General features: G+C 34.0%; 1 protein-coding gene across 1 annotated transcript in view; it reads right to left on the bottom strand.

Moving 5' to 3' along the window:
* The window catches only part of LOC129229386 (PIN2/TERF1-interacting telomerase inhibitor 1-like), a gene marked incomplete at its 3' end in the record, with an annotated part of 39675 nt that extends 25739 nt beyond the window's left edge, over nt 1-13936 (bottom strand). The window contains 2 exon segments of the mRNA XM_054863682.1: nt 297-403; nt 13757-13936. Of these exon segments, the coding sequence (XP_054719657.1) occupies nt 297-369 (73 nt within the window).
* Between the last annotated feature and the right edge of the window lie 172 nt (nt 13937-14108).

Genomic DNA, 14108 nt, shown 5'->3' with positions numbered 1-14108 from the left:
CGCATGTTTAGTCTTTGGTTTAAAATTAAAAAATTTTCATCATCAGATTTCAATAAGTTTCTCAAAACCTCCGTGCCTCAAAACTTCTTTATCTCGAAATTTTTTTCCATCCCGTGAAATTCGAGATAGACAGATTCGACTGTATATAATATCAAGTCTCAAATTAAGACAATTTGAAAATAAAATCAAATTATGTTTCACATACATACAAAGGGCCAGGACTAAAAATATATTACTCAAACTATAAAGACTTGTAAAAAAACATGAGATTTTAAGTGAAACTGATCAAAACATACCATTTAGCCAGAGATTTCCTCTAGGATTCAATGCATATTTTCCATGGGAATTTATTTCAGCACAGTAGCCCATTTGAGTAACTTACAAGGTTCTTGGTTTTAATAACCTAAAATTAAAAATTCTACAGGTAAATTCAAAGTCATAGTTGTCCATTTTGTTCTTTTAAAGGTAAAAAGTAGACTAAAAGTAAACTAGTATCAGATAAAAGATTTTATATAAAAAAAAAATGAATGTGTGTTGTTACATCTGGCTTTATTCAGAAGGATATTCATCTATTTAAAAGGCAGCAAAGAACAGGAAAAAAAAAAAAAAATTACAATAAACAATTGAACATACAACAATAGTAACAATTTAAAAACAAAAATAAATCTGTAAATTAGAGGGCTTCACAATTGTAGCAGAAATAAAGAGAAAGTCATTTCAGGGAGTCCATGACTGTTTGTGCAGACGAATAAAGCTTTCCGAGTAAATTTTGTTTTCATTAGTTGGGTTAAGTTTTGAGCAGGAGAGATGAGTAGCATTCATGTTGCCATAACCACAAATTAGACAGGTACTATATGTTAAGATACCTATCTTGTGGAGGTGCTCAGCCAGGCAATCATGGCCTGAAAAGAGACTAAAAAGGGCCACAGCTTCCGCTCGAGGTTTATTACAGTAAGTCCCCCAGATCTCTTGAATTTCGGCCAAGGTTTGCCGTTCGAGTTGGCTTTGTTTATGGCTTAAGTTGGTCTTGAATTTGGTTTTTGCAGAAACAAGTAAGGGGACTCACTGAGAATGGGACAGTTCACTTGGCGATCTAAAGAACCTTGCTTGGCCAGGGAGTCAGCCATTTTGTTTCCATGGATACCCACGTGTGAGGGAACCCACTGGAAGGTAATGGTCTTATTTGCAGCTATTAGAACAATCACGTTCTTTTTAATTCCTGAGATGATATTTGATTCGGTGATTTGGATCTTTATAACTGCCTGAATACCTGCTCTGGAATCAACCAAGATTACAACTTTGGAGAAGTTGTCTAGGTTGAAAATTATGAGGCGCCAGGAAAATGGAGTGGATCTATGCATCAAAGTCAGTTTCGGAATTTGTGGAATCCATGTTTGATTTGAATTTTAAGCCCTTTAAATTGTAATATTTAAGCGTTTTAATATCCTAATTCCAAAAACCTAAAAACTGCCAATAACGGGGGGGGGGGGGGGGGGGGGGGTACAGGAGGATTTTTTTAAATTGAAGTCCAAAACACCCAATAGTAGGCCATTTTAGTAAAGTTCAGGGACTCTTACATCAATTATTTCAAACTGATAGTCCCAAAATCACATTATTGGGTGATCTTCAAAAATATTAGAGAAAAGGGGGGGGGGCGCTCTGGGTTCTCCTTGAAATTGGAACTTTAAAAATGAAATTGTACTCCATCTTTCATAACGTTTATACGATTTTTGAATGCATTATCGAAGGGATCGAGTTCACGAACCCTCCTTCGGCAATATTTCAAAATTGAAGTTCCAAAAACGCAATTTTAGATGATGTTGGATAATGTTAGGGTAAAAGTGTTTGCAGCTCCCAGTCATTAGTGTTTTGCTGATTGTAAACATTTTTATTGCAGCAATAAAGCAAAGCTGAAATTAGCAGTCGCCACTCGCCATGTGCCAATTAAAGTTGCAAAAGTGGCCATTAAAAAATGTGTCATCGATCGCCACCCCCAGTCGCCACTCTTGCTCAGTCACTCTACTTGCATTCCCAATTGAATTGGGCTGAAAATTGCTTCAAAAAGTAAAAAAGTATTTTTATTCTTCGAACATAAAACATTCCTCTTCTAACAAGTATTGAAGTCTGCTCAAAAAGATAGATATAATGATAGGGTCACCCGGGGTAAAATGGGTATAAAAAACAGCATTTTTAATTTCAGTGACCCATAGCAGAATATCATGAAATATAATTGTGTTTTTATTCAATATTCTATACATTGTGTACCTTAGGTCTAATTGGACATAGTTTGTGCTTTTGCTTTGAATTTTGTGTAAAGGGGGTATACCTATTTTATTCCGGTGTATACCCATTTCACCCCATGCTTCGGGATAAAATGGGTATACACCGGGATAAAATGGGTATATGCTATTTAAAGTTGAACTACACTGTAACTAATGTAGAAAATTTTTTTAAATTGAATATAATTGCATTGGAGGATAAAACTTTAATCCAAAACAACCACAAAAAATGTTTACAGAACCAAATTTATGAACAAAAAGCGCATTGGCAAAGACTTGCGGTTTGACTGAGGTAGTAGTTTTACAACTTTGTGATGTCTGCACAACATCAATGTCATCTTTCTTGGGGAGCATCGAATAATTTGGCAGATGATTTTGTAGTAAATTCACCTTCAGCTGAGATTTCAGTGATTAAACCTATGAATTCCACAAATTTAACAACGTGCCTGTCGCCAATTGCTGGATTAACAACTAGGAGAACTAGTAGTTTTCACTTCTACTTCATTAGTTATTTTATCAATTATTGTTACTGTTTTTTTTAAATTTATTTATTTTATGTATATTTATTTATTTTTTCTGCTTTTGTTTGTTTTTTGTCTGTTCGTGTACAATCTTGCAACCACCTGCTCTGTAATTAAAACTTCTCCCACCTTTGTTTGGACTCTTACTTTTTTTTTGTAAATTTCTCATTTCCTTACCAGTGCTAAAAAAATGGCAGTGAACCAAGAGATATAGCAGGAGGATTTATTTATTTAGTACAACTTTGCTATGAGGCATAAGGATTCTGTTGTGATTGTGTGTGAGGTTGTATTTAGACTATGTTCTGGGCAAGGGTTGGTGGTTTTAAAAGGAAATTTAAAAGACAGCATATTAGCTATCAATACTTAATATGTTTTATAATGTGTAGCAATGAACCATATACATAAAAAAACTTAAAGTAAATTGCTAACCTACAGTAATCATGAACTATATCGATAATAATCAAAAATATAATACATTTAAGTACTAATTAGCATAAGTTATAGTAATTAAAATAGAACAAATAAATGAAGAGTAATTATTTATAAAACTTTTTAAAACATACTTTTAGTTTAAAAGATGAATAATATCTAACATTTATCTTGCAAAGATCATTTAAATTTTTTAATCTTCATGCATTCAATGTCTTTAACTCGAAAATGTTGGCTATACCCATTTTACCCCATGCAACTAAAAGTACTATAAAATTTTTGTAAATATTAAAATTTATTTATTTTTTGAGTTTTCTGTTAGAAAAGTTCTTTTTCTATCAAATCCAAATAAAAAACTTCCAAAACTCTTCCTGTAAATTTTTTCTAGAAAGAAGTTTATCACTCACTATAAACGCATTGTTTTGTGTTCTGAAAAATAAAACTGTTGCTAAGCCTGGTAAATGAGTTGCTAGATTTTTTTGCCTCAAGTTAAAATGTTGCCTGTATGTAAACATTTTCATCATATTTTTTTATTTTCAAAAAATGTTGTCCAGTAGAATAAAATCAAGAAAAATGCAACTATACCCATTTTACCCCGGGTCCCCCTAGTTAACCATTTTTCACCTACACTTTTTGAAAGAATTTGAAGTCTTCTATTTTCCCCCCAAACATATTTATACAAAAAAGATTATTAGATTAGAACAGTTTTTATTGAACACAGGATTTTTCTCCCTAATATTGAAGTCTTGTATCAACTACTGCTACTAATAAACATCCAGCCATATCAGAACCTGGTGCTAATGATGGCCACTCCACATAGGCATCTAGTTATAAGTCATATTTAAAAACTAAAAGCATTTTGCATACATCCTCTAGGACATGCTCATGAATAGTTGGCAGGTTACAGAGAACGAAATATATAACAGTTTGAGATGTTGTTTACAACAGGAAAAACATCATAAAGGTCCCTACGGTTTGCAAAATGATTTACTAATGCTCTAAAACCAAACTTTTTCCTTATTTTGCACTGTTCTAAAAGGTTTCAGTTTTTTTTTTTTTTTTGTCTTTCCTGTAAAATTTTATGCTTTTTGGTTGTGTCACCTTTCTTGCGCGTGAGCGATATTCTGATGATACTTTTTTTCATTGTTAATAAAAATTTGAAACATAGTAGCAGTTTTAAAAAGTGGCTACTAACTTTAAAAAGTGGATACTAATAAAACTGAGTCTACCGGCCACTGGCTACTAACCAAATTTCCCAGTGTTCAGCTTTACAATCAAGTCGCTTGGGACATAAGATTTTCACTTTTGCAACATAAATCAGTTCTGATCCGAAGTTCTACCTAAGGTAGCCCCAACAAACCAGTAAAGAAAGAAAGGTAGGGGAAAGGTATGGGCTACTAATGATGATGAACTGGCACCCCCCCCCCCCACACACACACACAGTCTTCATTTGAAAAAGAACTTTAATAAGATAGCAGGTGGTGAAATTAGCAATAAAAAAACTGCTTCAATGAAGTGGATATATTTTTTAAACAAGGTAAACTTTCCGATATTCATTAATTAAAAAAAGAAATAGGGGAACTGAATCCTGACCTCAGGCAGGGCCCCTGAATCACACCCCTCTTAAGGCCTCAAATATAGCCTAAACTGGTGTTTTAAATATTTCAGCATCAAAAAATTTTTGGAGGAGAATTTCTGCTCTTTCCTCTGAGTTCACCACAAATGTCCTAAATTTGAATTTTAAAAAGGCTTCAGTTTCTAAATTTCTATCTAGGGATAGTACCCCTGTTATGATTTATGATCACCTAAAAGTTTTAATGCTTTAATACCGGAAACTTTTTGAATGAAACTTTCTGCACCCTTCCCCCTTAAATCATACAAAGATAGACCAAAATAGAGCTCTCTAAATTTTAGAACCCCCCTTCTCATTGTGTTTACTAAAGTTAGCGTAAGTTAGTGTTTAAGATTTATTCTTCTATTGAAAGAGCAACTCCCCCCCCCCCCCACATTGCCCGCAAAAGACAACCCAAAGTTTTAAGACTTCAATTTTAAAAATGTTTTGAGAAAGCAGGGGTGCTCACCCCCCTAAGATCAAGGGATCACCCCCCTCCCCACATAAATATTCCAAAGACCCTCCCTAAAAATGAAAAAAATACCCCTCAAACAACCCCCTTAAAAATTTCAATGGCGCAGCCTGTGCCATGACCTCCTCCCCCCCCCCCCTAGGTGGGCACTCCTGGAGAAAGACCCCTGATTTCATTAACTCTGAACTCACTCAAAAATAGCCAAAATAACATTTCAATACTTCAGCATAAAGAAATTTTCGGGGGAGCGAGCCCCCCTCCCCAAACTCCTTCCCCTAAGTTCACTAAATTTGACTTAAATTTGTGGTTCCCATTTTCATCACCGAAGTTTTGAGAATTTAAGTTCTAAAATTTATTGAGAGAAAGTCTTTGAATTCCCTGTTCTTAATTCTTCCAAAGATTACCTGAAGCTGAGTTCTGAATACTTCAGCTTTGAATATTTTTCATGGAAGGGGGACAAGAACCCCAAGACAGTCTAAAGTTGCGCTTTTAAGACTCCAGTTTCGGAATTTCGCCTAAAGAGAGACCCCTCTCCTCCTCTTGACATTGCCAAAGACAGCCTATAAGTTTTAAGACTTCAATTACAAGCACAATTCGGGAGAGGGTCTCAAATTCCCTTCTCTTAAGTCATTTAAGTATAGCCTCAAATAGTTTTTAATACATCAGCTACAAAACATTTTCATGTTAGAACACCAAAACTATCTCTCATAAATTCACCAAAGATTGCCTAAATTAGTGTTTTTAAGACTCCAGTTTTCGAGATTTTTTTAAAAACTCCCCCTCCCCACTTTTACATAATTAAAGACAGACTAAAAATTTTCAACTTTTAAATTTTAAAGAGTTTGCAGAGGAGAAATCCCAAACCACTCCAGCTTCAAAAATGGCTTTCAATTCAGTTTTTCGATGTTTTGTACTGGAGCCCATGAGTCCCCCCCCCTCTTAGATTATACATAAACCTTTTAAGACCTCAGTATCTTGGATTAATTTGAGGACTTACCCTCTTTGAACACAAGAACAGCGTTTTCTCGCAAACTCGCGCTGCCGTTATTTTTCTGGGTTCTTTTCTCTTTCACTCTCTCCCCCCCCCATACTTCCATTCTAGCGAGTGTTAGATTGAATGACATTGGAATTTAGTGATTCGTCATGTCTTTGTCAAAAATGCAAGAACGGTTGCCCATTGGTGTTTCAAACCAGCTTGAAATCTCCCCCCCCCATTCTTTCCAAAATTCCCATTTTCATTAAAATTTTCAAAATTCCTGATCCCATTTTACCTGGTATGTGGACGCCCTTTGCTGTGACGTCAACATTTCATCTCGTCAGCAATCACTCTCAATCGGTGATTCAGACTCAACTCTAAGACATTTTAAGAGTGCACATAATTTTCATTGATGCGTGTAAAGTTTGCCAAAAAAAAAAAAAAAAAAATGAAAATGAAAAAAAAAAAAAAAAAGACAAAAGAATGACAAAAATAGCAAGAGAAAAGCCTAAAATTTCAACTAGAGACGATTATTTCAAAAATTCAGGGAGAATAGCAAGCAACTCCGCAGTCTGCAATGCAGTGAGTTTGAAATAATAGAACTATACCTAAAAAAAGTCAAACGGCACAAGTCTAAAATACACTCCTCCAAAAGCATGTTGCAAACAAAACAACACCATGGCGGAAAATCGAGAGAATGTCAATGTAAACTCGTGGTTATGGAACGTTCCAGTAATTAAAGCATATTTTTCAAACACTCAATTTTTCTTTTTCAAGTAAAAACTGAAACATTGAATTTTTCTGTCCTGACCTCCGTCTTGGAAATTTTGCCCAAGACGGAAATCTGTCCTGAGATGGAAGGTCTTGCACCCATGCTTTTGAGCATTAATGCATTGCAGGGGTCAGATTGTAATTGGTGAAGATATTAACATAAAGAATTGCACAAAATAAGAATGAGCATGCAGACTATAATAAATGGATTCACTGTTTATATAATTTAGAATTCTAATTTGCAAATCAAATTACAACTTACAATTGGGCATTTTCTATCAAAACCAGCTCAATTCACTGCTTAAAATTTTACAGGTAGATTAGAAAACATGGATCAAGCTGTAAAACTGTTCTTTTGATATCAGTTTTTGACCTAATTAAGCTAGATACACTCCTAATTGCCTTGCAGCAAGACTTTTCACTCCAGAGTACCCTGTACCTACTACTATTTGCGGCTTAACTAGTTGGATGGGACCTTGAAGACAGCTCTAATTTTTGAACCAGACCAGAAACAGAGCATTCCCTCGTCTAGCACCCTCAGAGGTATCACTTCACTTGGAGGACTTTGTGACCACGAGCATATTTTATACCCACCAGTTACCATTAATGAAGACGGTGGATCTTCGACGAGTGAGGATCGAACCCGGGACCCTTCGGTCACAAGTCTGACGCCTTACCGATCAGGCCACCACAGCAGCAAGATTGTATCCACAGGGGTCTGTCCAGAATTTTTCACAGGGTCCGTTTTTTGTGAAAAATCAAATAATTTTGTGAAAAGTGAATTAGTTTTGTGAAAAATCAAATAATTTCGCAAAAAAAAAAAAAAAAAAAAAAAAAAAAAAAAGGTTTTTTTTGGTTAAAACGAATTTTTAGAATTTAGAGAGGGCACAAACTGCATCATTTAAACTTAAAGATGAGTGTTTTCCTCTTCTATGTTAAGAATATCATTCTGGGGTGTTTATCAAGTATTTGGCGGGAGGGAGGGGGGGCATCGCTCTCTCAAGTAGCAATACTTATCTACCATTCTACATTATGTTAAATTATACTAGAAATATTTCTGTACAGCATTTAAAATAATTGTAACAAGAAAAAAAAAAGAAAAATTCAGACAAGGGTTCAGCATTTAACTTTTTGAAACAAGACACTGTTAAAAAGCACAGAATTTTGTTTAAAACTTATAAATTCCGTGATTTTAACAAAAATAAAAAGAGATTTTATTTGTTTACCACTTAACAAAGCGTACTAAACATCAAAAATTCAAAAAATCGGATTCTCATAGCAGATGCAAAGGGATCGCTATTCTCAAAGTGAAGGCATCAAAAGTATAAATATGGCTTGTAAAAGAAATAAATTTTTGCAAAATTATTTTAAAATTGCATTTTAGAGTGCTATGATAAACATATATAATTAATATCTGTGGACACAGTTGAAGCAAAAAAAAAAAAAAAAAAAATTAAACCATCGATTCAGCATTTTAATTTTTGACTCATAAAAGAAAATGGAATTTTGCTTTAAAAACTTGAAATGAGTGTTCTAACAAAAATAGAGACTTTTCATTTATTTGCATCCTAATAAAGCGAAGTTAACTTGAAAAAAGAACAAAGTATGATTCTCATATCAGATGTTAAAAGATTGTATTTTTCAAAATGTAGACATCTAAAGAAAAAAAAATGGCAAGCCAGCTAATCATCCTTGTTAGCATCGAAAAATCAAACCCATATAATTTTCTCCCAAAATAATAGTTAAACATCCCACCACACCATAAAAATGCAAATATTGATGAGCTGGTAAAATGATGAGAATATTTTCTAATCAAGTCATTATAAAGGTTTAAAGCAAGACGGTAAATGGTGGCCTTAATTTTGAAGTTGGTAACCCTATCTGAAGCAATCATGTTTTTTCCCCCATCCTTACTATCCCTTTTGCAGTTCTAAGTTGATTTCGCTGATATATATTATTATTATTGTTTATTAAATCATGAGCAAGGAGAAAAGTGCTTACCAACGTCTTTTCAGAAAAGTTTACAACAACACCCCTGCTAATTAGCTGTGATAAAACCCCCAATGCAGAATACTTTACGATGTTCTGCAACGTAAAATCATTTGACCAAAATTGTTCTGCAAGTACTTCAAGCATTGTACGCGCAAAAAACGTGACATTTTCCACAAACTGGATGTTAAAAATCAAAATCGTTTCACATAGGAGTTTTTTTTTTTTTTAACTGGACTGTTGCTTTTTATTTCTGCGGAAATGAGATATTTCCGGAAACATCACAGCTTTCAACCAAATGACTAACTAAAGAGCACTGAATTTGGAAAATTAGTTAATCATAAAAACTATAAAATCAAAAAAAAAAAAAAAAAAAACTTTAAAAAGGTGTCAAACCTAAATCGATTGAGATTCTCCGAAAATAGTTAACCTTTAGGCTACGGCAACTATACAATTATCTTTTCCCTCTCCCTACGGCTCAAAGCTTTCTTAGTTCCTTCCCCCCCCCGAATAGGACAGCATAAAGGGGGCGATGTCCACTTCGACCGCTGAGCTCTCCGCAATACAGGGTTACTATAGTGGGACACTATACTTGGCTAGTCATCACTTATTCAATGGTTTGAAAATAATTTTTTTCCCTCCTTGTTCCTTATGGGGTTCTCTAGGTTTAGATTTTCTGTAAGTATATTTGGTTCAGTTTTAAAATTGAAGCCACTGAAATAACGCTTCTCATCTAACCTAAGGCTAACGACAACAAAATAATAAATATCAAACTCTATTTGTGAGGTAGACCACTGGATTCAATAAATGCCAGATGTCCTTATCTATGCGCTAAAATGCGGAGGTAAATAGCGTTCAACTGAGACCAAAGTCATTGTAAATACAATGTAGAATACCTTAGATTCAAGGGAGGCAACTGTGCTTTTCAGCTTGGCTATTCAGAAAAATGATGACACTAATACGTGTGTCCAAGAAAGAATCCACAATAATAGCGAACAATTCCTTGCTTTGCTTTTCTGAGCAGGTGCAAGCGGAATATGCTTGAACACCGTATTCATTTACATAAAGAACGTTAGCGCTTATCTATCTTTTAGAGCATGCAAGGCACCCTTTTTTGTATATGAAGCTGGCGTTTCAAAGTCAATCACTGTCGAGTGAGATAATATGGAGAGACAGCCTACAAATCCCCTGATATCCCCATTCACTCTTTCTTCTAATTGTGGTTGAAATACCTCTAGTAATTGTTGAAGGATTAAGTTCCGCTCCCTTCACAATGCACAAGAAAAATATCTGGGCAAATTTGTTTTAGATTCCAAGTCTTTCCTCTTTTCAACATTTCCTATTTATGTACTATCTTTATAATACATTTTCACTACCCAGTACGTTGTTATTTGTGAGTAAGAGAAGATAAGTAAAAAAAAAATACGCATGAGTAAACAGAAAACCAACCTCTTTCTTCCATTTTTTTACTGGCATAAACAGTTCCAAATGTAAGAATTAATTAACAGAAAAAAAATAAACAGACATTAGACTCTCATTGAAAACTGAGTAAGATATATCAGGTGCTCTTATAAATCTTTTCACTTAACCTCTCTTTTTTTTTTGCGCAAGGAAGAAAGAGGAGCAACCGACTTTAACTGAAAAATTAACATTTTAAGCCCCTTAAATACAAACAGGGGGAAAACTGAATGCACAAATTTATACTTTATTAACTGCTTTATAAGGCCATAACGTTTAAGAATTCCTAAGTTGAACCATAAAATAAAAAAATTCAGCGAAAAAAAATCCTCGTAAACGTGCCCCGGTGTACCATACTTATTTTGTTTCATTCAGCATATCCTTAGTCCTTTTGACTTTCTACTGAAATAATATTCGCTATAGACAAAATATCAAGGAAATACATTTATATTTTCTAAAATATCAAAATTAAGTTTTTATGCTTTTCACTCAATAAGTGATCAATTAGATAGATTTTGAGGCGTAGCGAAGGGGGGGGGGGGGGGGTAAAAACACCCCTCAGAGCCCTTGATTTTACATTCTTGCCATCCCTAGTGCAATAACTTTTACATATGAAAAGGCTCGTTTTGAACAGAAAACCCCCTCCAGAAGATATTTCTGGCTGTGCTAGTGACTCTTTTTATAATAATAATAAAAAAAAAAAAAAAAAAAAATGAGCATTTAGTCTAACTTTCAATTTTCAAACCAAAAGATTCACGACACAGATTCTTAATTGAACCTATCTTTCAAATTTATTGATTTTAGAATGTTTTTCATGTTTTGTTGAAACGGTATTACAAATAATTTTCAGTTAAAATGTAAATAAAGAAATAAATGAAACGTGGCAAATCGCAAATTGTAAGTTGTTTCTTATTCAGCATGATATTCATTTTCGAAAAGTTAGCAAAATAAGATATGCTTTTCAAGTGTTTAATTATTTTTATAAAACCATAACAAAAGAAATATTTTGGAGAATGATGTTTCTTGCGCTCTGCTCCCTAAATATCTACACTGCTTAAACTAAATAGGTGTTTTGTACTCAGTAAAATATGCTGTTATTAATTATAGGAAGCCTTACTGTTGGGTTATTAAACAGAAAAAGGCTATCAAAAATTTTTCTTTCCTTCAAGTATTTTACTTCTGCTTAACTTTCTCCCCTCTTTTTCGAAACTTCGCCACATATTCCTTCACTGGGAACAAAACTATGCCAAACGCCTCTGATTGACAGACCCCCAAAAGGCGTGTAGTGCGTTTCATTCATTTTCTCCCTGCGTAGGCGTGTGTGAAAGGATTATCAACTGCGGGAAGTAACTGGAGGGGGAAGGGAAGGACTGGTACAGACGTTGTACCACAGCCGTAGGAAGAGCGCACTTTTTGTCGGTACAGCATATGTACCGCCGTTGGCTAAAGGTTAATATGCTTTCTAAAACGCACAGAAAGAGCAAAGATACAAAATTTTATAAAAATTTCAACCTCGGTGGCAAACCACATTTTTTTTTTTTTTTGGTTAATTTTAGATGGCATGAAAAAGCAATTAAAATAATGTTACTATATAAAGAAATTACTGAACTAATAAATAAAATGAGTCCAGTTTGGGTGGCATATAATAAAACACTTCAAAACTTTCTAAATAATTGAATTGTTTTCTGGATGCAAAAGGATTGAAATCTCAAACAAGACACGCAATTTCCGGCGATGGACGTGTTTCAATGTTGGCATGTTTCCAAAACATACGTGCATGGTGGAAATTGCAGAGGATGAAAATCGATTGAGAAAGTCTTACAAAGTACTTATTGAATTCAACATGGCGAGCTTTCCGCCACATTATGGTAATTTGTGAGAATTTAAGATTTTCTCCTAGTTTTAAGAAATCTGCACAGTTTCTGAAAAATTCTATCTTGAGTTGGAAGATATTTGTAGAAAATCTGCTGTTTCTACAGGTTTTCTATACCGTAGTTTCTGCAGATTTTCGGCACTGCAGTTTTAGCAGATTTTCGGCACCGCTGTTTCTGCATATTTTCGGCCCTGCTGTTTCTGCAGATTTTCTGCACCGCAGTTTCTGCAGTAATTTCACTGAAATTTGCAGAATTTCTGCAGAAAATTTGTCAGTTTTCCTCTCACACTTAAACAGAATTGTTCTGCAGCTCATGCATCCATTCTGCGACGTACGTTGCAAATTTAGCATTATTCTGCTTTGGGGTATAAAACCAAACTTATTTTCAGCTGTTAATTTCTTTCCAATGAACAAACAAGCATTATATTTATTTGGCAGTAGCAATTTATTGCTTGCAGGAGCATTACCAAGATTGCTGATTTCTTTTTCTTTGCAAAAAGCTGATCCATCTAATTTGACTTTGAAAAAGGTTCCAAAAATTATCGGTTTAGGTTTAATATGAGTTTTAATATGCGTTATTTTGCTTTTAGATTTGCTCTTTCAATAAACAATTTGTGAAAGATCAGAATTTTGTGAAGGGTCCGTTTTGGTAGATCAGGATTTTGTGAAAGGTCCGTTTTGGTTGATCAGATTTTTGTGAAGGGTCCGTTAACGGACCCAAATATCCTCTGGACAGACCTCTGATCCACCAAGTATCAAATTATGCAAAAAAAAAAAACTTTTGAAACTAATGGATTGGGCTGGTTTTGATACTTAACGCCTGAATTCTAAGGGTCTGTCCATAAAAAAAAAAGTTAATTTATTTCAACAAATTTGATCCTTCTCTACCTACAAAGTGTCAGACTTCACTACCCCACTCGCTCCACTTGTCATTCTGTTTTTCAGAAGCATTATTGTTTAATAAAAACATGTGAGGTTACACATCTTGTTACCCCCCTTTTTCCCCTAGTCACAAATGACATTATTTATTGAGGACATCTTTTTTTGAAATTCTTAATTCGCTAAATGCAGATCAAAAAATTCAAATGATTTAGTATTAGTACCATAACAACATCAGGACTAATTTTCTTTTTTCTTCAAACATTACAATGCAATAAAGAGTGTCAACATTTTTTTTTTTTTTTTTGAGTTTTAGTTTCAACAAATTTTTCCACAAGAGTACAATTTGCTAGATATATTTGATAGTGTGTATCCTAGTGAACAGAAGTCCTAAGGAATGGAATCGAAAGGAATTGATCAAACATTTTATCCAGTATGTATAATTTAATAATAAATCGGAAATGTTGATCAAAAAATCCTCGTTAAGCAATACTCACAGAATATTACGATCACAATGAAACAAGGATCAAAGGATGAATGTTTGATACACAACACCGATGAGTCAGTTTGCTGTTTTTTGTTTAAAAAAAATTAAATGAAAATATTAATTGAATTTTTGCATGTTATTTATTAACACATCCAACCCAAAGGTGCAAATCAAAATCCAAACATGTGGACGCACCACAGTGCTGCCAAAAAGGGTGAGAGTGAGATGGTAATTTTGAAGTTTAAAAAGAAAATATTGAAAATGATATTTATTTAATAACAGATATTCGCCTTGAATTCTTCTAGAAATTGAGATACCCTTGGTTTTGAATTTGAATATCAGTTTAAGCTATTACTTTAAAA

This window comes from Uloborus diversus, chromosome 9, assembly GCF_026930045.1.
Source record: "Uloborus diversus isolate 005 chromosome 9, Udiv.v.3.1, whole genome shotgun sequence".
Classification (NCBI taxonomy): domain Eukaryota; kingdom Metazoa; phylum Arthropoda; class Arachnida; order Araneae; family Uloboridae; genus Uloborus; species Uloborus diversus.
This window is presented reverse-complemented; position numbering and strand designations above follow the sequence as displayed.